This window comes from Dipodomys merriami, unplaced genomic scaffold, assembly GCF_024711535.1.
Source record: "Dipodomys merriami isolate MVZ:Mamm:240054 unplaced genomic scaffold, mDipMer1.0.p SCAF_35, whole genome shotgun sequence".
NCBI lineage: Eukaryota > Metazoa > Chordata > Mammalia > Rodentia > Heteromyidae > Dipodomys > Dipodomys merriami.
In genome coordinates this window covers 11,198,777-11,224,536 of record NW_027205048.1, presented here as the reverse complement: position 1 = coordinate 11,224,536, position 25,760 = coordinate 11,198,777, and the positions used below count along the sequence as shown (strand labels likewise).

Genomic DNA, 25,760 nt, shown 5'->3' with positions numbered 1-25,760 from the left:
TTTGAGCCACAACACTGCTTCTAGTTTTCTGGTATTCAAGATAAGACTCTCATGGACTTTTCTGCTCAGGCTGGCTTCAAACCTCAATCTGATCTCAGCCTCCCAAGTAGCTAGGATTACAGGTGTGAACCACCAGAGCCTGGCTTCAGTTTATGTTTTTGTCTTTTGTTTTATTTTTCATTTATGTGCTGGAATTCAGTATCCTCACTCTTGCTTGCTTTCTGCTCATTGCAATGTAGACAGTGCACTGACTTAACAAACGTTAACTCACATCGTCAGCGACACTCAATATCATGCATGAAAAGCCATTGTCTTGCAGGACTCCAGAGGCTCACGCCTGTAATCCTAGCTACTCAGGAGGCTCAGATCTGTGGATGAAGGTTCAAAAGCAGCCCAGGCAGAAAGTCCATAAGACTCTTATCTCTGATTAATCAGAAAAAAAGCCAGAAGTAGAGGCATGGCTCATGTGGTAGAACAGAAGCCTTGAGGGAAAAAAGTCAAGTGAGATTGTAAGGCCCAGTACCAACACACACACACACACACACACACACACACACACACACACACACACACACACACACACACACACACACACACACACACACACACACACACACACACACACACACACACACACACACACACACACGCTGAGGAAGGATGTCCTTGTTGAAAAAAGGTGTGTAGTGCATGACAGTAAACAAAAGGCTGACTGCTGGATTGGATTTCTGATGAGAAGTGTCTGCTGTGTCCCACTGAAGGGGAGGAAGAATTAAACACAAACCAAAATGTTACCTGGCCTTCTCTAGGTAGTAGGGCATACATTATTTCATTCTCTTTCTGTTTTTCTCACTGCATGATATGTTTCCTCCATTGAGCCTACATTCGTTTTGCAGGGAATCTCTTCTTTAAATAAAAGTGAAGAGTTCTTGTTTCAAGCTATGGCTGGGAAGAGGACGCTCGATCTGTGAGGGCAAAGGCAGGGCAGGGCAGCCACACGGGGAAGGAAGGGGCGCCCGGTGCCTGGGCCTCTGTCACCAGAGACAGGACAGCCAGCTGTGGCGTGGGTCTGATGGGGATGGGGACCTGGCTAGCTGGTATGAGTCTGCACATTTAACACACACACACACATACACACACACACACACACACACACACACACACACACACACACACACACACACAAACACACACACAATTAAGTTTACCACATCCCTGCTTCATCCTCCCTGAGCAGCTTCCAAAAGGCCCAGTGCAGAAGAAAGGAGCCAGGCACCACCCACCAAGAAAGCTGACAGAGTAGCAAACCCACGGGGGATCTGGTCTCTTCCTCAGCGTGCTTTGCCATGGAAAAGAAGGCAATCCTCCCTTCCCTGTCCTCAGAGATGAGACGGTGTCTCCCTTGCCCAGTGTCTACCTCACTGCTATCAATGTGTACTCAGTTACCCTGGGCATCAATGACGGCCGCACCACCCAGCAGGCCCCATCCCCCAAGGGTTCACAGTGCACCAGGGCAATGCTGTCCAACCCCACGGCCATAGACTTGTGGCATGTGACCTGGCTTCCTCTAGGGTCAGAACTAAGCAGCAAGGCCCATGCACCTGCTCAGAGCATGAATGCTGAACACAGGAAGGGCTCTTCTGCCTTGTGCCACAACCCTGACTGAGCTCTCTTTCTTACATTTAAATGTGAAATTATGGAATTTAATTTGAAGCCTAGGTGGCATACCTTCAGAGTTGCTGAGGTAAAGAGAAGGAGCCCTCGGGCAGTGACCCTAACTGCTGACACAGCGGCAGAGAGATTGGTTCGGAATAAGTTGTTCTCCTGGACTCATTCAAAGCAGGCGGCTCACATTCCTGGCGCTAAAATGAAACTCACGATTCACTCTGGAGGCAAAAAGGACGCAGGTAATTCATCAAGGCTCATGATGAAGTTTACGTGGGCTACTATTTCCCAACAATGTCTTTAACATTTGGGGAGAGTGGCCATTCATTAAAAAATAAATCAGGATTGGTATGGTAACTTATAGGTGTTGTAGTTCACAGCCGTAATCTTAGCTTGTCATAAGGCTGAGAGCTGGAGGATCACAGTTCAAGGCCAATCTCAGTGTGAAAAACAACCACCACCACCAAAACTTCATTGGACTCCCTTTCCAAAAATTTAACCAGCAAAAACCAGGACTGAAGACTTGCCATAAGTGACAGAGACCAGGAAGAAGAGCGACGCAGCCTGAGATAGCTCTCTTATCCCTCTCCACGTTCTCTGTGCCGGTGACACGTCTCTAGTGTGTCCCACACAAGTGTGATGGAACACGTTGAAGGGAACTGTCCAGCCTTCCTGTAGGCAAGAGTTGGCTTTAACAGAAAGCAGGTGTCTGAACTAGCTGCCCCACCAGGCTGTCAAGAAACACAGCTGTGGGGAGTAGGGAGCTGGCCTGGAATGCCAACATGGTACGCATGCGTGGAAAGTCACCGTGAAATCCCCCCTTGTGCAGCTAATATGCTAATTTAAAAAAGAAACACAGCTGTATTCAAATGATCCGAAAAGTGTGAGGAAAAGACGAGCTCAAATGTGCAGAACCTGGCATTTCCAGAGCGGAGAAAGCCATATGCCATGATTTTTATGGAGATGGAGGCACAAGGCTCGGCAATGCCAGGGGGAAAAATGTCTAAAAAACCAGAAAAGATCTGGGGTACAAAAAGAAAGAATGTAAAGGAGGAAGATGCAAGAGACCATCCCAAAGGATGCCCCCACATTAGGCACTGGGCATGGTGTCATCCACTCTCTGGTGCCATCTGGGAAGTGGCAGAGCTCTGTTTGCTCAGTGTGTGGAGTCCTTACATCTCTTCAGTGTCCCCTGAGGTCTTCAGAGCCATTTAATTATCTGCAAGCCTCCTAGCCAGTCCTTTCTCCACCCCTCCCCACCCAAACCTGCTATAAATGGTCTTGACCCGTTAAACACCCAACTTGAAATGTTCCCACAAAGCCCTGCCCTCTCATTCATTAACAGTGTGACACCTCATGCATTCTTAACCCCTCTGAGCCTTGGATTTCTCAAGAAAAAAAAAGAGAGAGAAAGAACTATATAGCTATCTTAGAGCTGTATGGAGATCTAAGATGTGTCTCACAGTACTGCCTAGCACATGGTAAGTACTCAATAAATATGAGTGACTGCTGCCATTTCCCCCTCTTCCTCCTCCTCTCCCTCTTCTAAAATCCTCACCATCATCTCCAAAGCCAAAACCAACCCAGGTGGCTATTTTTAACAAATAGTGAAGAGATGTTTTATGAAAAATCAAATTTTCATTTCCATATGGGTTTTCCTAAATATGATGTTGATGTGAGAAAGTCTAATTTAATATGCAATTTGGGGTACCAGGATGGAGCTTGAACTCAGAGCCTTGCACTCTGGCTTGGCTTTGTTGTTCAAAGCCAGCACTCTACAATTTGAGTCACAGCTCTACTTCCAGCTTTTTTCTAGTAATTGGAGCTAAGAGTCTTGTGGACTACTCTGCCCAGACCTGGCTTCAAACTGTGATCCTCAGATCTCAGTCTCCTGAGTGCCTAGGATTACAGGTGTGAGCCACCAGTGCTGAGCTTAACATGCTCTTACTATATGACTCAAGATCTTCACACTTGTCCACAAGACTTGATTAAAATGCAATACATTTGGGAACTAAGAACTCCTATAATTAAAACAAAAAGATAAATGTGAGACTTGCGTCTAACACTGCTATCAGTAATATTGGTTAATTCGGGGCTAATATGGTCAGACAAGGCCTCACAGGAAAACCAAGTATGGGATGAATTTGGTAAACTAAGACTTTAGACATGGGGTCACTTACATAATAACCCAGAAAGTAAGAACTGATGGGTTTATAAGAAGTACACTTTTGTGTATGAAAACCATCAACCCTGTATCAAATAAAAATGCAAGCGTTACTTTGAAGGTGGAGAGGATTGGGACTGACTAGGTCCATGCAAATGTTAAGAAAGCATTCTACCACTGAGCTACATCCCCATCCCTTGAGAATCTTTATAAAGAGCAATCCAGTTCAAGATGGCTAAGACTATATGCCCTCATTTCTCTTTTCCTTTTCAAAACACCACGGACAAGAATGAAAACATAACTGAATCTATATAGAGACTGAAGAGCCTCAAAGCACACCAATCAGTGAGACAGACAGGGGAAAGGGTTATGAAAAAGACAAGGCAGAAAGGAATAAAATAATAGCTAATACAACAGAAAAACTTCTCTGTAAAGGAGATTAGACACAAAGATTACCCAGAATTCTGTGTAAAGATATCTTCTGAATCACTGGCTAACCCAGAAATTGCACTGTGCAGAGCAAGACTCCAAGGACCCCAAAGAAGAGGAACAGCTACAACCTAAGGAGTCCAACAGAGATGTCAGCAGGTACCCAGTGCTGAGAGAAACAGTTTGAAGCCAAAATGTCTCCAAGTTAAACTTTCTATTGCAATCTCAGAAGGACTAAATCAGAGGTAGAAATCCCATCTTAGGATTATGGGATTCAACATAGAATCAAAGGCAAAAAATAGACTTGCCCAAGCCTAGGCCAGAATCGAGGTCTCAAGGCTGAACACAATCCAGCAATTAATTACATGCAAGAATCAAACTCAACACTTAAGGGGAAATTTTTTTCCAGTCTCTACAGTGTATGGGTCACAATGTCCCTGCAATAAAAAAAAAAGTGCTATATACACAATTCTATGAGAGAAATGTAACCCATAATTACACTGGAGAGGATGTGGCCAAAAGGGAAACATAATATACTATGGTGGTTCCTCCAAAAAAAAAAAAAAAACTAAGCCCCATGATCCAGTAATTCTAGTCCTGGGCATTTATCCAAAAGATGACAAACCAAGATACAGTAAAGCCACCAGCACAACCAGTTCATTGCAGCACTATTTACCATAGTGAAGGTATGGAATCAGCCCAGATACCCCACAATGGATGAATGAATCAAGAAAATGTGGGGTGTGTGTGTGTTTATGTGTGTGTATGTATATGTGTGTGTGTGTGTGTATGCAATGGAATTTTACTCATCCATTAGAAAGAATGGTACATCATTTGTAAAGAAAGGGCAATGCCTGGAAGAATTATGTTAAGTGAAGGAAATCAGGCCCAGAGAGACAAAGGTGATATGTTTTCCATCACAGGTGGAAGCTAGAATTAGCTTATAAACATAGAAGTTAATCCCCTGGGGTGACAGGCAAACATATATAAATGTATTAACTGAAATATGGTGGAATCAAGGGAGAACTCAAATAGCATAATTCCTTAGAAAGCCAAAATAAAAATTGAACAAAAGAAACACCAGGAAGCAGGTACTTGAAAGGGGGTGGGGCCAAGGGGAGAGGGGTAGATGAATGAAAGGAGCTGGGGGGGGGAATGTGGTCAAGAATTCAATGCATATCCTACAAAAATTAACAGAAGAGGGGGGGAGGGGGGTTGGGAGGGAGAGTTGAGAAGGTTGTAAGGGGTGATACTTATCAAGATGCAACATATTCATAAGCCACTTTGTTAAATGGCAACTCCTTTGTATGACTAAAGATAATAAAACTAGAAAATAAAAGTAAGTATCTTTTAAGAAAAAAAATTCAGAACTCAATCCTCTTGAGGTGGAATCAGCAGAAAGGGCCCCCTATTCTCAATGTGCTAAAAGAATAAGAATAAAGACAAAGATGAGCACAATGGGTGAATGGATGGAAAATATCAAATTAAAACTCCAAGAAAACAACCAGATAGAAATTCTAGAACTGAGAAAACATGAACTCTGAAAGAAAGCTTTTATTACATGAACTTACCAGCAGAATAGACATAGTAGAATAAAGACTTTGAAGATAACTCACCAGCAGAATAGACATTGCAGAATAAAGAATTTGAAGATAACTCAATAGAAAGTATCTCAAACTTAGCCACAGGAAGAAAAGTTTCAAAAACAAATAAAATAGAGCAGACCAACCAAGACCTATGAACTAATATCAAACTTTCCAGTGATCAAAGAAACAGAAGGAGAAAAGCACAAGAATGAGGCAAAAGGAATAGGGGCAAATGTGATATCTTAAGAATGTTCAACTGATGAGACACCAAACCATACTTCTTCTGAGAACTCAATGAACCCAAGAAGGAAAAACACAAATGAGACCAACATATACATCACACTTAAAACTACTGAAAACAAAACAGTCAAGAGAAAATCTTAAAAACTACCAAGTGAAATAATACTTTGTACTCAGATAAACAATGGTACTGGCATACCATCAGAAATGATGGGATCCAAGACAATGTAAAGGCATCTTTAAAGCACTAGCCAGCCATAAAGAACAATGAAATTATGTCCTTTGAAGGCAAATGGGTGAAACTGGAAATCAGCATGCTAAATGAAACAAGCCAGACTGACAAATTCTGTCTCAAATGTGGACTCCAACCCCCTCCCCAAAAAGAATAAAATGAACACAAAACAAAGGGATGCCGGGACTGGGAAGGTGGCTCAGTGGTAGAGCGCTTGCCTTGCATGCATGAGGCCCTGGGTTCGATTCCTCCGCACCACATAAGCAAAAAGAATAAAAGCCGGAAGTGGTGCTGTGGCTCAAGTGGTAGAGCGCTATCCTTGAGCTGAAGAGCTGAGGGACAGCGCCCAGGCCCAGAGTTCAGGCCCCATGACCGGACCACCCCCCCCAAAAAAAAAACATTTCAAAAAACAAAAACAAAAACAAAAAAACAAAGGAATGCCAGGAATGGGAACCACTGGGAAGAGGGGCGAAAGGAAAGTAAGAGGGGGAGCTAAGTCAGGACAAAGTAGTTTATGTGTATTATATGAAAATAAAATAATAAAACCCATTATTTTTAAAGGGGGGGATAAGGGAGTCATAGAAAGGATAAATTTCATCAAAGTACATTAAATTCATGTATGGAAACAACCCAATGAAATCCCTTTGTGTAATTAATATATGTTAATAAAAAAAAGTGATGAAAGAAATGGAAAAGGACCAGAATGCTGAATCTAAGAAAATAAAGGGAAAATGATGACAGAAATATTTTGAAGAACTTTAATGATTCTCTATGTCCATTATTTGACAAATCATTTCAGATCACAGTATTTGAGTTTGAATTCATTTTTATTTGACTAGTGCATTAGCTTTGCTTTGTAGGAATACAGAGTGAATGAGTGTGGATTTCTGTATCTCATGCATTAGTGCTTCAATATAGGTTTTTCCTCAGAGTTCTAAGTGGAAAGGCACTTTCAGGAGTGGAGCTGTGGCTCAAGTGGTAGAATGTTAACCTTGAGCAAAAATGCTTAGGGATAGCACTTAGACTCTGAGTTCAAGCCCCACTACACACACACACACACACACACACACACACACACACACATACACACACATACACACACACACACACACACACACACACACACACTCACTCACTCATAAAGAATACCTGCCCCCAAACTTTCCAAATGCCAGCATAAGGATGCCCTGTGGTCCTAAGAACCATCCTCTGTTACTATCACAATGGGCTGTTAGGAATCTTTGGTCTATACCCCCACCTTCCTAGATGGTTGGGAGGGGATGAAAAGAATGTTTGAACACTCCTAAGGCCATCTGTGTCCTGGGCTCCCAGCATGCATTGCACCACCCATCCCTACAACCCCGAGAAGGGGAGATGGTATCCTCAGATCACAGGTGAGGAAGCAAGGGTGACCATGTCAGGAATGAATGCTGTGGCCCAGACACCATGCCATCTCCCCCCTTGTACAGGTGAAGCCAGGCCTGAGGCTCCTTTGTGTCACCCACCAGCAGTCTCTCAGCACATGGAGATCAGTGCAGGTGCAGCCTGGACACAACTTTAAGATGGATAGCTGGGCAAAGGAGAGACGAAGATTTCTTTTTGAAACTTCGGGTAAGCCGGGCATCAGTGGCTCACACCTGTAATCCTAGCTACCATAGGAGGCTGGATCTGAGAATGTGAGGTTCAAAGTCTACCAGTCTGCAAAGCATGTGAGACTCTTATCTCCAATTAACCACTCAAAAGCTGGAAGTGGAGCTATGGCTCAAGTAGTAGAACACTAGCCTTGAGCAAAAAAAAAAAAATCTGGACAAAGCCCAGGCCATGAGTACACGTACACACACACACACACACACACACACACACACACACACACACACACACACACACACACACACACACACACAAAGTGGCAATAACCATTCCAAGATGGACATACCTCCAAGTTGCAAACACATTCACCAAAAAACATAGCAGTCTTACACTTAAAAGAGACCAAGATAAGAAAGAACCCAGGCATTACAGACAGCAAAGGTAGTTAAGAGGGTTCAGTCCCCTCAAACAGAGGGTGAGAACACCACACCAATGAGAACAAACTGGCATCGACTCCTCGCCTCCAATCTCCCAAGCCCTGAGCCATGAACTCTGCACAGAAGCCCAAGTGTGATTCCATTTGCACAGAGTGCAGATCACTGTTAGAAGCTTGGGGCGGGGACGGGGGTGGGAGGCTTGGCAGGTGGGGGCTGTTCTGGGCAGCTGTACAATTATGAATAGGGCCTTTTTTTCGCTGTGTATGTTATTTTTAGGCAGAACTAAATGAAATTTCCGGTTTTATAGGTCAAAACAGTCAAACCTCAACAATTTCATATGGCTCAAACCAATACTTCAATAAAAACATGTGTTTAAATCCCTCTGGAAAACAGAAAGAAACATCCAGCACTGACTGGCAGACTGAGCTTTCTGGAAACTGACCTAAATGCCTCTGCAGAGATAGATCCTGTCATCTGGGCTTCTGTCCTTAGCGAAAACATGACAACAAGCCCCTGGATCTTTCGGAAGAACTTGCAAATAAGCCCTGCCTGGGCTTCCTGGGCCCAAGCCAGCTCCCTTGGGCTTGCTTTCCCTTGGGCCTGAGCATCTCATCTGCCCCTAAAGCCTATAATCAGCTCTTGCTGGGCCCTGAAGACCAGTCAACAGGGAACTGGTCTTGTCTGAATTAGCTTCCATGGTATAAAGCTGTCTCAAATTCATCCATACAGAACTCCAAGATGATACTTTTTAACAAAGCAATATGACTGACATAACTATTATATTTACAAACACGATCCCAGAAGAAGTAAAAAGTTCCACACTTTTGGGGGGTGGGGCAAAAAAAAAAAGTTCCACACTTTTACAAGCCTACGTGACCCATAAAAGGCATAGTCTTTATAACTAATTGAGAAAACTATATCCACCAGTTCTGGAACTAATGATCTCCTTTTGTCATGTGATAAGCATATATCTCCCGGTGGGGAAATACCATCAATTCTGAGAGGTCTGGATGGAGCCAACTCATTTTACAGGGGCAAATAATATTTCAAGCAGAAGAAATGCTCCATCTATCAGACAACCAGGCAGATGCCCTCCCTCCCAGGGAGAAGAGACGTGCTCATAGAAGCCTGCTTCTACGTGAATGGAAGGAAATCTGATAAGAGAGCTCTCCAGACGTCCTTCTAACTGAGTGGAGAAAACAGACTGAAGCCAGCAAGAGGAACCAAGCATTTTCCTTCTACGTTGCCTCATGCAGCTTTGCTCATGACACTTTTGATGGATGGTTCCTGAATCACTGTTGTAAAAAGCCAGCAATTTAAGTCACCATTAAGAAACCACCAGGCTGAGACCCGCCCCTACCCCCACTGGCTGCCCCATTGGATCTGCCTCATTGGATGATCTCATGGCAAGTTATCATTTGTGGAGGCTGAAAGAAAAAAAAATCACTTGAAATATACTTCTTCTTAGAAAGCCCATACTAATTTGTAATAAGAATATCATTAGCAATCTATGGCATTTCTCTTTTGCATGCATTATGGATTCATTTTAGTAAAAGGATGACAGTAATGACATCAGCATGTTGTCTCAGTTAATACTCAAAAGTCTAATGCTCATTAATACTGTGAACATCCCCATGGACCAATGGGAAGCAGAGCTCTCGGCTGGATTCACACTTTGACCACAAGCTCACTCTTCTTGCAAGGGAGCAAAAAAACAGGATCAGTATTGGCACCCCAAGGTCAAAGATCACAATCATACCACTACACCAGACTGCCATTCACAGACCAACATCAATATAATCAGAACTGGAGAGAAGACACTTAATGTACAGACCAACAGTACCTTACCTAATCAAACCCAATGAAGTATTATTTCCCCTTCCCCACATGAAGACAGTAAAGCATAGAGATTTTAAGCAATGTGCTAATTAGTAGCACAACCGAAATTCCAACAAAGATACGTCACGCTCCAAAGCCCATGGTCTTTCACTCTAGTACTGGGCTCCAAACAACTCATTACTACATTGAACTTGTCATTCGATAGCCAGCAAAATGATGACAAGTGTATCTACCCAACCCTCACACCCCAGTTAGCACAGTGACCTCCTGTCCTTGAGGTCACCTCCAGCAACATGGCCCTGCAGGACAGCTGTCCGGCATCCTCTGTCGGGTCAGCTTCCTGCCTCTCAGCTCTGCTGTGACACCAACCCCGTTCCATGGACATCTAACCCCAGGGCAGAGGCGGAGGCAGGAAGCTCTCCTGTGTGGCCAAGAAGGAGAGGAGAAGCAGAGACCTTCATATAAGCTAGACCAGCCATCAGTAGCACCTAAACCGGACAGGTAAAAGAATCATCTGCTCCAAACACAGACTGGGGGCTTCCTTCCTGTCCATGGGGCAAGGCTAAGCCAGTCCCCAGGTAATCCTCCTGCAGGCATTCTGCAACACGTAAGGAAGTTTGTTATAAACTGTCGTGGAATAGCGAGTCTATGAAGATGCTCTGTAGAAGTGAGGTGAGGAGGCGGCAGGTCAGGCAGGAGCGAGGGGGAGGAAGATGAAGGCTCATCCTCGTTCCCAGAGTGCTGCAGCGGACAGCTGAGAGCCAGGCTTGAAGATGACTAACTGCAGCACAGATGGGAGAAGACTCATTCCCAAAGCACACCAAGGCAGAGCCACGAAAGTGACGGCATGTCACTCGCAGAAGGGACCTGAGCCCCATGTGCCCAACCAGGACAACCCCATCCCACCCCTGGGCAAATACAGAGCTGGGGGTCCTCTGTTCTCTGTCTCTGGGGATTCTGGTGATTGCCTTCCTAGAAGGGCACTGAAGCCTTCCACATCTTCAATCTATGCTCATTTCCCATTATTCCCAAGCCCAACCTGCTCCAACCTGCAACCACCACGGTGAGCTGGCCCTGCTCCCTCCCCCCCCCAGCCTTTTCTCCCTAGGGACCCTTCCAGGGCTCACTATTTATCCTTCTCAGTAATGCCAAGCACTGTTTCACCTACCATGACCCACTCAGCCTAGAGTCACAGCCTAGACCCTACGGGCAGTAATGACACATCTGCTAGTTACCAGCAGTACTTCACACATCTGCCAACCTCCAGCGCCCGCAAGCAAACCACCTGGACCAATAAAGCCAAACTTCCCCGTGTCTTGCTGGAATTACCACAGTAGTTTGTTAGTGAAGGGGACAGAGAACAACTACAGGTGTAAGTAAGCACCTCCAAGCTAGAAATAAAGATCTGCCAACTGGATGGATGCTAAGAGAAGCATTAGAAGGTAAACATTTCAAAACGGTGATTACCAAAGGGGAAAACAGCCGGCGGTGGCCCATCGCGTGCCTGCTCTGAAGCAGGCACTGTCTAAGGGCCACAGGCCTCCCTTCTCCGCCCTGCCCCAGCACCAACACAGGCCTCCTGCACACTATCCGTCTCTCTAGAGACACTGCAGACAGGGAGCTATCAGGAGCCATTATAAGGAGAGAGGGACTCTAGGGACAGGGGAGCCCAGGGAACTCAGACTGAAGAGTGGAACAGGTAGGCACCTTTGCCCCAAACCAGCATTTCAGAGCCTCTTCCTCCTCTGCAGAGCTGGGAACATAAGGCTTTCTAAGAAAACTGATGAGCACAGGGTAAGGAATACGGCAGTGGGAGAAAGCACCCACCACTACTTCTTCACAACTGAGCTTTCTTTCTTACATTGGCAGTACTGTGGCTGGAAATCAGAGCCTCGTGCTTTCTAGGCAGGCACTCTACCATCTGAACCTCCCTGCCAGCCCCCCTGTTTGCACTGCTTTGTTTTAGCAATAAGTGTCCTATTTTATAGCCTGGAGGCAGTCTGGACCCTCGGACTTGTGTTTCCCTGTGTCACTGAGCTGTCAGGTGCATGGCACTGTGACCATCCACTGGCTGAGATGGAGTCTCACAACTCCTCCCCTCACATCCCAGACTGGCCTCAAATGGTAATCCTCCAATCTCTGCCTCCTAAGCAGTTAGGGTTACAGGCCTGCGCCACAGCACCCAGCTGCAATCTTTATTCCAAGCAGCAATTTCCTCACCAAGGCCTGCCTTCAAATTCTGTGTCAAACCCAAATCCCATCTCCTAGGAAGTCTAAACCACCACCACCATCTCTCCACCTAAGACCCAGAGTGATGCCTGTCCCCATGGCCTCCTCCAGGCCTCGTGTACTTCCTTCTGTGGAGCTAACAGTCACCAATGGCCATGGCTACAGGATGTGGTCACTTTCACACCAGGCTAGAAGCCTGGTGTGGAACCCCTTGTTCATGGGCAATGGCTTTGGGACACAAGATGGAATGACTGTTGGCTAGCTGAGCAAGCACCTTCAATCCTGCTACCTTCCAGAACCTTCTACACTTGTAAAGTGGGGTAGCAAAAGGGATCAACCTCCAGAGAGATGAAGCTCCTAAGAAAATGCTCACGGGATGCCCTGGGCACACAGAAAGCTCTTAGCTGCCCAATGCCCACCATGGTTCCTCCAGAGAGGAGAGTTAAGGACCCAGACTTCGCGGCTTCATCATCGGGATCTAGATCTCAGAGATGTCCTCATTAGCTCAGCAACCTGGGTGGCTCCTTACTGCCATTGTGCTCCTGTTTTTCTTCGACATATCAACACACTCTCTTCACCAGGTTAGAAGGCACCAATAAGCCCTCCATAATGCCACTTGTACTGGCGATGGCAGTGATGGTAACTGGCATGCTGGTTCCAGTACAACACAGGGCACCGGGGCTGGGGAACAGCAGCTCAGCACTGCTGAGCAAGGTCCAGCTCTAGCCCAGTCCAGCTCTTGAGTCTGTCCTGCAGCCAGTAAGGACAGCAGGATGGAGGAGGTTGCAGATACTGGTCCCTACCCCGCCTTAGCCCCAGGTCCTGAATAACAGCCATAGGGCCTCTAGACCAACAGCTTTTAGACCTACACAAGCTCAAACCCACACACTGTGCTTTGACCTAACCTTACACCTAACCAATTTACCTTTTGTTAAGCTAATAAACTTGATGAGGTAGCTCACACTTGCATTGCTGTTTGCTGTTTTTCCTCTCAGCTATTTGAGGTTTGCAGACAGTTGCCCAAGGACACCGAACATGTTCTGGGGTCAGGAGAGCTTCCTCTGAATCCTGAATGCACAGGACCTCCATGATCTTAGCACGATCTGCTAAGAGAAGACTCTTCCTGAAGAGTAAGCAAGGAGGAGCTCACATCCCAGCTGCCTACGGGTCCAAAATGCATGTCAGATCGCATGGAGCGTTCTAACTTGAAGTCTATGGGGAGCATGTGAGCCAGGGAAAGTAGAATCCTTACTCGTGGTCCAAGAATGGGCACATGTCCAGGTGGGAGAAAAGCTTGCAAAGAGGTGATATGTACTCCCTCTCAAAACCTAGCTTCAGTGGACCAGGCACAGGTGGTTCAAGCCTAATCTCTGGATCTCAGGAGGCTGAGATCTGAGGATTGTGATTCATTCCAAGCCAGCCCAAGCAGGAAAGTCCATGAGACTCATCTCCAATAAACCACCAAAACTCCAGAAGTAGAGCTGTGGCTCAAGTGGTAGAGCACCAGCCTTGAGCCAAGCAGGAGTATGAGGCCCTGAGTTCAAGCATCAATACTGGCACATGCGTTATGCATACACACACACACACACACACACACACAGAGGAAGTCTATCTTCCTGGGAAGTAGGGTAGACATGTCAAGCTAAAATAGGTGATGAATTGCTTGGACTCCATTGGACAATGGTTCTGCTCATCTGGATAAACTGGTCCCAGACGTCTGCGGGCTACAGAGACCAGTCTTTATGAATGGTGGGGAGAACCCACTGGATCCTGCCATTGCTTCTGGGCTAGAAAAAAAAAGGAAAGATGAAACTTTCCCCGCAGGCCAGCTTCTGTTGAGGAGCCAGAAGCTTATCTGAGAAAACAAGGGGTTATCTGTGCCTGTGTCACCATTGATCTAGCAGTCTCTATCTGCCTGTTGATAATGAGCATCTGAGCACTAAGATGCATAGCCAAATACACACACACACACACACACACACACACACACACACACACACACACACAATCTCCATCTATGCCAAAGCTGTTCTTTGCAGGTAAGAGAGCCACAAGTTGGACATGCTTTGGACATTTCCAGTTTGATATAAAACCCAGGACTCACCCATCTGCCCTTCTGGGAGAGATGACATGAAGTAATGCAAAGAGAAACTTTGGAGAAAAGAACGTAAGCTGATTTTTTTTTTTTTTTACATAATACCCTTACCAGAAGCCAGAAGCGCATAAACAATAATTATCAAGTTTTCAAATTCACAACACAGCCCATTGTATATTTACAAACATCTCACAAACGTCTGGGGAAATATCTGAAGGGAAAGGTGGGAACAATATAAATATTTTGCATACTGTCAGACCATATTAAAACGGGAATTTTCAGTAGCAACCGAAGCAGGTAAGTAAGAGCCTATCCCATTTTATTTCTGCATTTTTCATGAAACATCCACCCACCAGATGTTGGATTCGACCGTCCACTATGCTATCATTTCTATCACATCATAATTGGACGGAATTTAAGTTGTTTGCCAAGTAGACACTGTCCTCGCCTGAGCAGATAGTCATCACCAGATCTAATGTTGGTTCCAAAAGGTAGAAAGACCGAGTCTGAGAAGGGAGAAGTGCCTTTGTTTCTCCAAATTCACCAAGACCCGTTTAAGTTCTCCGTCCTGCTGCCCAGTGAATGGCACTAGTGTTTAGTCTGTCAGCAGGAGGGGCTTGCCTGCTTCTTGGGGGGTGGGAGGGCCCGCCGCCTTTTCTGAGGGTGGGAATAAGCGCTCTGGATGGCTTAGGAAAGAGACACTTGCAGAAAGGACTCTCCTGATGCGTTGGCTGCGGGAACTGAAGTCATCTCTGACAAGGTACACCTGCCACAGACGAATGAGGTTAGGGCACAAATGCCGAGCGTGTGGCTGCCTGTTTATCTCCGTGTGGGTATTTTCCAGAAACCTCGGCAAATCCTGAAAGTTCACGTAACTTTAAATGTTGAAAATGTGTCCAACCACAGCCAAAGGTAGAAGTGGGGGAGAGGAGAGCAGAATGTGGGGCCGGGTCGATGGGGAAAATCCCCAGGGGTCTCCCTAAGAACTCCGTGATCAGCAGGGTGCCCGGGCGCTAAGAAGGCGCTGGGAAGGAGCTGGGTCCTCTCCGCCGCCCCCCCCCCAACTGTCCCCAGATGCCAGCTGCTCGGAGCCCCCTGGGCACTTCGCCCCTGCCCACCAAGGGCCTCTGCCGGCACCATCCACCAGAAACTCCAACCCCAGTGCTCCCAGCCCACACCCCCAGCGCCGGGGCCCCGAACCCCAGAGCAAACACCCCCGGGGAGACCCCGGAGCCCGGGGCCCTGTGCGGAGACTAGATCGATCCGCCCCGGGCAGGGGACGCGGGGCCAGGGGAGCGGAGCCAGCTGGCGTCAACCGGAAAGATCACGCCACCGAGAGGGAGAAACTTCCGAGGGTGTGCGTCTCGGTCCCGGGGAGCGGCGGGACCCCGGGACAGGTGGTTGGGGGCTGGCGAGGGGCTCCGGCCAGGGGACCCGGCGGAGCCGGAGCCGCCCCGGGGCGCGGTGGGGACAGACAGGCCGGTGCCGGCGCCCCAGGGTCCCGGGAAGGGAACACGGGGGTCTTTTGCATCCCGGAAGCCACATTCGGGGGCCCCGGGCTGGAAGGGGCTCTCCACACAGGCCCCAGGCATTCGCGTCCGCCCAAACAAAGTTGGGGCGCGGAGAGGGCAGGCGGGTCCCCGCGTCGGCGCGCCCCGCTCGCAGCGCCCGCTACTTACACGAAGACCCCGAAGAGCAGGGCTCGCACCCCGATCTCGATGGCCAGCTCGCGCATGGTGCAGCCCGGGCAGCTCCCGCCGCCGCAGCCGGTGCTGTCCGCGGCTCCGGCAGCTCAGCCCGCGAGGCGCGCCAGACCCTGGGCGGCGGGGGCGGCGCGCTCCGGGCCGCGGGCGCGGGCGCGGGCGGGCGGGCGGCGCGGAGGGGGGGGGGAGCCGGGCGGGCGGCGGGGGGCTCAGCCCGAACCTCCCGCCACGGGCGCGGGGGTTCCCGGACGCCGCACCCGCGGCTCCCGGCGCTTGGAGCTCCGCGTGCGCGCGCGGAGCACCGGTCGCCGCGGGGACTCCCGGCTTCCTCGCGCCGGGCGCCGCCTCCCTCCGCGCCCCGAGCCCGCGCCGGGCGGGCGGGGCGGGGTGGGGGGGGGAGCGGGAAGCCCGGGGAAGCCCCGCCGCGGCCGCCCGCCCTCCCGCCCCGCCCCCTGCACGCTCCGCCCCCCGCGGCCTGAGCGCCCCCGCCACGCGCCGGCCCGGGCTCTGCCAGCCTCCGCCCTGGATCCCGATCCTGCCTTGACGCTCCATCTCCGATCTCCAGTCCCTGGCGCGCGCGCGCACACACACACTCACACTTCACACACACACACGTGGGCGCGGGTGTGAGAGCGCCCGGCACGCCCCTGCCAGGGAGGGAGGGCCCCTTCCTTCCAGCTTTCTGTCCCCGGGTCCCACTCTCCCCGGCCCCCATGCTCCCACGAGGTCACCTGAGGCGCCCCCTCCCCCCAGTGCCTCCAGCGCCAGAGGGCCCTTGGGCCCCCAGTCCCCCTTCGTCTCCCCCCTGGCCGGGCATCTGGGTCCTGGTCCCCAACAGAGCGCCCTGGCGGCAGGTAGAGGACCGCCCGCTGGTCTGGAGGCCGCCACCTGCGCCCAGCCCAGCCGGGTCTTGGCTCTCGCTTTCCCACTAAGGAAGGTCGGGTGTTGTTCATCCTCCTCTTAGCATTTGAGCCAGGCTTTACTACTTTAAACCAAATGGGTGTTTGACGTGTGAAACAATATCCCTAGCCATTCCCTTGTGAACAGGAAGCCCCTGATTCTCCTGGACTTCAGAAGAGACCTGGCCAGGACTTGGTAGGCAGGGGACCTGTCCTAACTGGGTGCTAGGACTGAGGAGCTGAATCCTGCCTGGGACAAAGGAGGACCAAGGTGACCTTGAGGCGGCTCTGGCATCAGCTGGGGGCCTCGGCCCAGTTTCTAGCTACCAAGGCAAGACACCTCAGGAGAGTATGGCGGAGGAAAATAACCCAGGCCGTGTGTGGAAGGGCCTAGGGGCAGGAAAACTGTCTGTTCTGCCCATCTCTGTGTGCCTGGTGCCTGGCCTGCTTTGGGTGGCTGTTGAATACTACAGTCAACACATAATCCAGTGGCTACACCGTTCATCAGGTACAGGATGTCAGGTGCAGGTGGATAGGAAAGACTCAAAGGGAGAAGGCAGGGAGAAGGCAGGGAGAAGGCAGGGTTCTGCCTATTCCTGAAGTTGCCAGGGAGCCAAGTTTCAGGAGGAGAATAAGAGCCAACAAGAGCCCCTGATCCGAGACATCATCACCTACCTGTATGTGCCAGCTGAGCGTGGTCTATGCAAGGCTGCATGCTGGATGGTAGAGTTTGGAAGTCATCTCTTCCCTGAAGAAGATGGAAGTCAGTGAATAAATCATACAGAAAGGTAGGCCAGGGTCTGGGTGGTTGTGGGGCCCTAAGGATCATTATCAGGATCATCAAATCAGAATCATTGTGCCACATCGTGTTTGCCACTCCACATTTGTGTTAAAGATGCTTGGAAGGAGACTTTGAAAAGCCCCTACCTTCACTGATATAGCCAGTAAGAGGAGAGTTTGAGTTGAATGGAGTAGCATGAGCTACTTGGGAGGCTGAGATCTGGAGGATCATGGTTCACAGCCACTATGGGCAAAAAAAAAAAAAAAAAAAAAAAAACCATAAGACTCTTGAATTAACCACTGGGGGGGGGGGGGAGAGACAGAGCTTCCAGGCACAGCTCAAGTGCTGGAGAGCCAGCTAAGTGAGCAAGCCATTCTGTCACGGGGTCCTGAGTTCAAACCTCAGCAGTGACCAAGAAGAAAGAAAAAGGTAACTTTGATACACATACATTTAAAGAGCTGCCCAATCCACATCCCTCCCATTTGACATGAGAATGTATTTATACGATCCTTGAGGTAGCTTGAGTCTTCCTCAGACAACTCTCTGAACTCAGAAGCGTTCAAAACTCTTCTGTGTAGAAAACTGCTACACACAGTCACTTCATCCTCACCTGCTTTAGGAAACAGATGCGGAGTTTCTTGGTGGCGAGCAACAGATGCTTCAACCTAACCATAGAGCGCGGGGGGGGGGGGGGGAGGGGGGGGAATGAAAAGTCATGGGGAAGGCCAGGCTCCGGGCCCTTGCACACTCAGAGTGAAGACAGTGCCATCAGCACTGGGTTCTTTCCAGCCCTCTCTGCTCTGTCTTGCCTTGTATCGACTTGCCTCAGGCTCCCGTGAGTTTGAAGGTGGCTGCACAGCATTCCAGTTTTCTGTCCTCTCAGGTTCACATCTGGAAAGACAGCCTGGTGTCTTGATCCCAACCCTACCAGCAAAAGTGTCTCCTGAACATCACTGTTCAACACTTCCAACACTGAGCCCATCACTACGGTCAGAAAATTGGAAGGGATGGATGGCCTGAGCTACACCCATCAACGCCCAGAGCGCTGACTGAGAATGGGAGAAGAATAAACCCATGGAGGGCTGATTCTTCAGAGGAGGGAAACTATTTGAAGGGGAGGTGACAACTTTCTTTGCCCCAAGCATGCAGACTGAAGACAAGTAGATGCCCCCATACACACACTTTCTTGTCCAAATCCGGGGACTTTTAATAAGTAAGGGAGAATTATTCTGCGAGTTCCATAGTAAGACTGCCTGATTTCCCGATTTCTCCCTAGGTCAATAAGAACTTTCAGGACTGACTTGATGTTATCTCCTGTGCTCATCTTCAACTGCCATGTCTCTTCCCTGGTCCCCTTTGTGCCCTGTCATTTGCCCTAATGATCTTTTTCCACTTACGCAAGTTCTGCAGTGGAGGGCTCAAGTCTCACTCGTTATATAAACTTGGTGTGTTGTACTAGTGCATGCTCACTCTCTGTCTCTCTCCCTCTCCACTCTCTCTCCTTTTTCCTACTTTCCATCATCTCTCTTGATGATGCCAGGTCTCTCTTGAAGGGCAGTCTTATCTCTGTCCCCCAGAGAAAGGACTGCAGATGGCATCTTCCCTGCTCAAATCACACAAAGCAATCAGCCACCCCCCAAGTGTCTAGACACAGCTGGCTCCAGCAGCTGTCCAGCTGTGAACACACACGGTGCAGGTAAGGCTCTGTGGCTACACCAGCAGATAAATGAGTCCACACGGGAGTGGAGAAGCAAAGGCAGGGTAGATAAATTCTCCTAGCAAACTCGTAGGCCCAGTGAGCATAAAACTCTGAAGAAATGCAGGTTCCCAGGAGAAGAAGGCTGGATCAGAGTTTCCAGGAGCCTTAGAAATGCTATATCATAAGAAATAAAATGAAAACTCTCATTCTAGATGTAGGCACAGGGCTGCCAAAGTGTGAGAATGATCTTTGAAAAATCACTCCTGAAATAGGCAGCCCTTGAGCTCAGTTTCCCCCAATGCTTTTGTGGCTCCATACATTTTTCAAAGTGTTCATATTTCATACTGAGCAAGAGGCATGCCAAGAAAATCAACTTTTTTTTTCTCTGTAGTCATACCTCTGTTACATTTAATTTGTGTGTGTTTGTGTGTGTATGCCTGCTAGCACTCATGTGCATGTGTTTTGTTCTTAGGGCTTGAACAAACTCAGGGTTTGGGCACTGTCCCTGTGCGTTTGTGCGCCAGGCTAGTGCTCTACCACTGATGTCACCGCTTCTGGATTTTTGGTAGTCAGTTGGAGATGAGTCTTACAGACTTTCTTGCCCTAGCTGGCTTTGAACCTCAGTCCTCAGATCAGAGCCTCCTAAGTAGCTAGGATTACAGGAGTGAGCCAGGAGTGCCCAGCTGCATTTAATTATTTTTCTTTTATCTTTTTTCCTTTTTTTTCTTTTTTTTTTTAAACTCTAGGCCTGGACGCTGTCCCTCAGCTCTTCAAGGCTAGCACTCTACCACTTGAGCCACAGCACTACTTCCAGCTTTTTCTGCTTATATGGTGCTGGGGAATCAAAGGCAGGGCCTCATGCATGCAAGGCAAGCACTCTACCACTGAGCCACCTTCCCAGCCCCTACATTTAATTTTTAAAGCCCCTGCCAGATTGTCCAGCCTGATGATCCCAGATGGACACTCAGGCTGTTCCCCTAAGCCACATGACCTTCAGAGAATGCAAATGTAGAACATCTCATTTACAAAACCACAGTTTGTATCTGAGTGATACCTACCTTGCTGCTCTAAAAGAATGTTCTGTCAACGAGCAGCCAACACAGTGGATCTTTTGTATGGGGACCCACATCTCCCACCTTTCTATTAGGGTTACCAGAGATCTTGAGCTACCAAGGATCCAAGAGGAATTTCAGGTTCATCCTGGTCTATAAATCCCTTCTACACTGATCTTAACAAAAATCTGTCCACTTGAAAGCTCCAAGGATTAGGAATTTATTCCATGTTCATCACATTTCTAGAAAGATCTACTGATGGAGTAGAAGCAGGCTTGCCTGTGGCCTGCTCCAGGGGTCAGAATTGAGCTTTGGGAATAGACTGAATGTTGTGTAGAAATTCTTCTACATGGCAACCTCGTAATAGATCAAAATTACAAGTAGATCACAATAAGTACAATAAATACACAGAGAGAGAGAGACAGGGGCAGAAGCACAAAGAGACTCTTCTCTTTCCCAACTTGAGTATTCTGTTCTTTCACGTACATCCCTTGAGTGATCTTTAGCCAACCCTCAAGAACAGAGCTATAACCTTGACAATGAAGTTCATAAGACCAAATTCCACATGATACAAAGTAATTTTACTACTTCCAAGAAAGAGGTGAAATAGATGTCATGTCATCAAAGAGGAAAATTATAAATTAATAAATTCCTCAAGAAAAATGTCATTTCCTGGGAAAGTTTAAGCTAGGAACTCTTTCATGGCAGATTGTGTCTACTGTTTTCAGATCCATCATGTGGATAGTTAGAGTACTTGTCTTCCCTGACTAAATCTACAGAGACATCTGGGTGAGAGCCACAGAAGGTATGGCACAACTTTGATAAAGAAAATAATCAACCAAGAAAAAAAAAACAATGAAGTCTTTCTAAGGAATTACATTATTTGAGCTCTCCTTTAAATCTAATAAATATCAGGGCTGGGGTAGGGTCCAGGTGAGCGGGTATAAGAATGAAGAGGAAAAAAAGGGGTGAGGGGAGAATGCAGTCAAGAATTCAATGTATAATCTATAAAATTAAGAAAAGTAGCCGGGTGCTGGTGGCTCACACCTGTAATCCTAGCTACTCAGGAGGCTGAGATCTGAGGATCTCGATTCAAAGCCAGCCCAGGCAGAAAGTCCATGAGAATCTTATCTCCAATTAACCACCAGAAAACTGGAAGTGGTGCTGTGGCTCAAGTGGTAGAGCACTTGCCTTAAGCTGAAGAGCTCAAGGACAGCACCCAGGTGCAGAGTTCAAGCCTCATGACCAACACAAAAACAAAAAGCAAGTGAAGTGAAGGAAGGGGTGGAGTGATGGGTGAGAATATTGAAAGGGGTGACATTGATCAAGATGCATTGTGTTCATAAACTGCTTTGTTAAATGGCAGCTCCTTTGTACAACTACTTAAAGATCATTTAAAAATGTTAAAGTTTTGAAAAGGCTTCATACTTAGTGCAGGATCAGAACCAGGCTCTCTCATCCTCAGTTCTCCCTTCTTTTATGGCAGCAGCTGCATTTTAGATATATCTTACTGTGATTTTTTTTACATTTACATTTCCCTGGTGACTAATGAGGTTGGCTGTCATTTCACTCTTTTTTCTTTTCATCTTTGTGTGTGTGTGTGTGTGTGTGTGTGTGTGTGTGTATGTGTGTGTGTGTGTGTGAGAGAGAGAGAGAGAGAGTGTGTGTGCACATGTGAAGGACCTCGTCTTGTCTCACATCTATTTTTAAAGTTGGTTGTTGCTTTTTCTTATTGACTTGAAGGGATTTACATACAATATATTCTGAATAGTAACCCTTTGGCAGTCATTCAAATTACATACATTTTCTCTCCTCTATTCCTCCACATTCTGAGCAGTGCTGTTCAATGAGCACTTGTTTATTCTGATGAATAAATTCATCGATTTCCTCTCTGATGATGGGTTTGAGTCCTTAAGAAGTCCTTGTGTATTTATAAAGAATTTATAAAGAATTTTTCTCCCCTATTTTCTTCTAGAAGATAGCTCTTCTGTTTAAGTTGATGCTGTATCTCAATTGATTTTAATGAAGTAGTGATTGAAGTTTTATTTTTCTAAGAATATCCATTTATTCCAGTGTTATTGTTAAAAAGACTTTCTAGCCAGATGCCAGTTGCTCATGTTTGTAATCTTACTCGGGAGGCTGTGATCTCAGGATCACAGTTCAAATCCAGACCAGGCTAGAAAGTCTGTGAGATTTCCTATCTCCAATTAACAACCAAGAAAATCAGGAGTGGAGTTTTGGCTTAAGTAGTAGAGTACTATCCTTGAGCAAAAAAGCTCAGGGACCATGCCCAGGCCTGGCCAAAAAAAAAAAAGAAAAAGAAAAAAAGACTTTTTACATTGAATTAACTTGACATCTTGGAGCGAAGATTGACAATTCATCTGGATTCACTCGATTCCTTTTAGTTTTTCTTCTCATCTCTCTTGTCTGTGATAGTCAACACTAAGGGACTTGTCAAAATGTTTGTGGTATCTTTATTCACAAGAACCAATATAGGAAATAAGTCAAATACCTATTAAAGAAAAAATGGATGAAGAGATATACTCAGAATGAGAAAAATGAAGGACTTGGTGACACATGAAAACACACAGACTTACATAATTAAGTCTTGGAAGCCTCATTTTGAACAAAAGAATCACCCATGAAAGAAAACATAGTGCATTTCCATTTACAGATAAACTTGAACGATGGTGCTAGAACCATTGTAGCAGCTATTGCTGGGTATGCACAAGAAAAGGAAATAAGGAGAACTTTCTGAGTGCTAGAAATAACATTCTATAGAACCTAAGATGGTGGTTCCAGGGGTGCAAATATATGCCTATATTTGCCCATTCACCCAACTCTGCGCTTAATATATGTGATTTTATTATGGGCACATTATATTTCAATTTTTTTATTGTGAAAATACTGTACAGAAGGGTTACAATTACATGGGCAAGATGAGTACATTTCTTATCAAGCATTGTAGCCTCCTCCTTTGTTTCCCCTTCCCATCCCTTCCCATCCTCCCCGCTCCCCCCCCCACCAAAGTTGTAAAGTTCGTTTTCGACATAAGGACTTGTACATCTCATTGTTGCAATGGGTCCACCTGTATCCCTATTTAAACGATTTGTTTTTCCCCTTCCCCTCCACAAATTATACCGACATCAACTACAGTGAAAGCAGGGGTTATACTGTGGGTGAGGGACATACAAAGCAACAAAGAAATAATCTCATAAATGTGTTAGAAACAATCGCATGAAAGAAAAAAAACATTTGAATACATATCTTAGGGTTCATTTCCCTAACATCACCTTATCTGACCTTTTCTGCTTGACTCAGACATATACTAGATATTGCAAATAAGGGAAACTATGTGACCTAAGTTTCTTTGGGCTTGGCTTACTTCACTTAATATAATTTTTTCCAAGCCTTTCCATTTCCTAACAAATGGGGCAATGTCATTCTTTCTGATGGAGGCATAGAATTCCATTGTGTATATATACCACATTTTCTTGATCCATTCATCTACTGAGGGGCATCTGGGTTGGTTCCATATCTTAGCTATAGTAAATAATGCTGCAATAAACATAGTCGTGCTGGTAGCTTTAGTGTGTTCTTGTTTGTAAACATTTGGGTAAATGCCCAAAAGTGGGATTGCTGGGTCATAGGGGAGCTCTATATGGAGTCTTTTGAGAAACCTCCATACTACTTTCCAAAGTGGTTGAACAAGTTTATACTCCCACCAACAATGCAGTAAGGTTCCTTTCTGTCCACATCCCCTGGGGGATTTAATTTTTTGAGTTCCAAGTATATTTTAGATATGAGACCCTTGTCCGTTGTATGGCTAGTGAAGATCTTCCTCTGCACCACTTCTTGCCTTATGAGAGCTTCAGAAAGAACAATCCAGCAATGAAATGTGTCCTGTATGACCCAGGGATTTCCAGGTCCTAATAATGATGCTGGAAGCACAGTCACTGCACAGACAGAAGAGGAATAACCACAAAAGAGCTAGAGAAATGGAAGGAGTTCTTAGCCTTGACAGATCAGCCCTTAGCCAAGGCTGACATGTCACCGTTACAGCTTCATTCCTATAAGGAATGAAAGGCTTTCCTGCTTCAAAGACCTCTTTTTAAAGTCTCAACTTCAGCTATCTATCAACAGCACTTCCTAGTGGGCATATGTCAACGTGCTACTCACAGCATACCCCCATAAGCATTACTTCCCTTGATCCTCACCTGGAGCTCATGCAGTAGAACTACTCGGGAGGCTGAGAACTGAGGATCACGGTTCAAAGGCAGCCCAGGCAGGAAAGTCTGTGAGACTCTTATCTCCAATGAACCACCAGAAAACTGGAAGTGGTGCTGTGGTTCAAAGTGGTAGAGTGCTAGCCTTGAGCAAAAAAGCTTAGAACAGCACCCAGGCCCTGAGTTCAAGCCCACCCACTACCACCACCACCAACAACAACAAAAAGCTGAACATAAGCAGTCCTGAACCACTCACTCCACTGACATGGGAAGCTTACAGAGCTGCAAGCACAGGACAGAACTTCCTCTCATAGCAGGTCTGATGACTGATGGATTGACTCCTAGGAGGTCAGATTGGAAGGATGCATGAGAAAAGGGGTTTTTGTTTTTTGTGTGGGGCCTGAACTCTAGGCCTGGGCACTGTCCCTTAGCTCTTTAGCTTAAGGCTATCACTCTACTACTTGAGCCACAGCACCACTTCCAGTTTTTTCTGCTTATGTGGTGCTGAGGAATCGAACCTAGAGCCTCATGCATGCGAGGCAAGCACTCTACCACTGAGCCACCTTCCCAGCCTGAGAAAAGGTTTTGAGATAAAGTGCAAGGGCTGAAGGTAAGAAGGAAAGGGTAGCTCAACTGCCATTACTTGCTCCCCTCTTTGGCCAGACATACCTGTTCTCATTTAGAACATGCCGTGGCTTTAACAACTTCACCAAGTCTTCAGGCTGGCAAGTGAATCGATCGACCATCATTCCTCTAGTAGCGACTGTTAATAAAGCCAATTCAAGTTGGTCCTGATCAATACTATCCAGAGTGGCAGTCTGCTCATGCTCAGCCTGACCCAGCGCTCCTGCAATACCATGAAACCTCTAAGTCATTGCAAATGTCATCACACTC

At 47.0% G+C, this 25,760-nt stretch overlaps 1 protein-coding gene across 10 annotated transcripts in view; it reads right to left on the bottom strand.

The window, feature by feature from the left end:
- Plpp4 (phospholipid phosphatase 4) overlaps nt 1–25,760 on the bottom strand; it is a 355,511-nt gene that overhangs the window by 80,485 nt on the left and 249,266 nt on the right. For 5 of the 10 annotated variants that reach the window (XM_069988164.1, XM_069988163.1, XM_069988162.1 and 2 more), the window contains one exon: nt 17,784–17,856. The exons of 1 other annotated variant lie outside the window; for it this stretch is intronic. Coding sequence is in view for 3 of the 9 variants with exons in the window: in XM_069988159.1 (XP_069844260.1) it covers nt 16,186–16,241 (56 nt within the window). In the remaining 6 variants the exon portion in view is untranslated. Of the gene's footprint in view, nt 1–16,185; nt 16,325–17,783; nt 17,857–25,760 lie in introns of those variants that run through there. 4 more of the 10 variants (XM_069988159.1, XM_069988170.1, XM_069988160.1 and 1 more) reach the window with 4 other exon arrangements.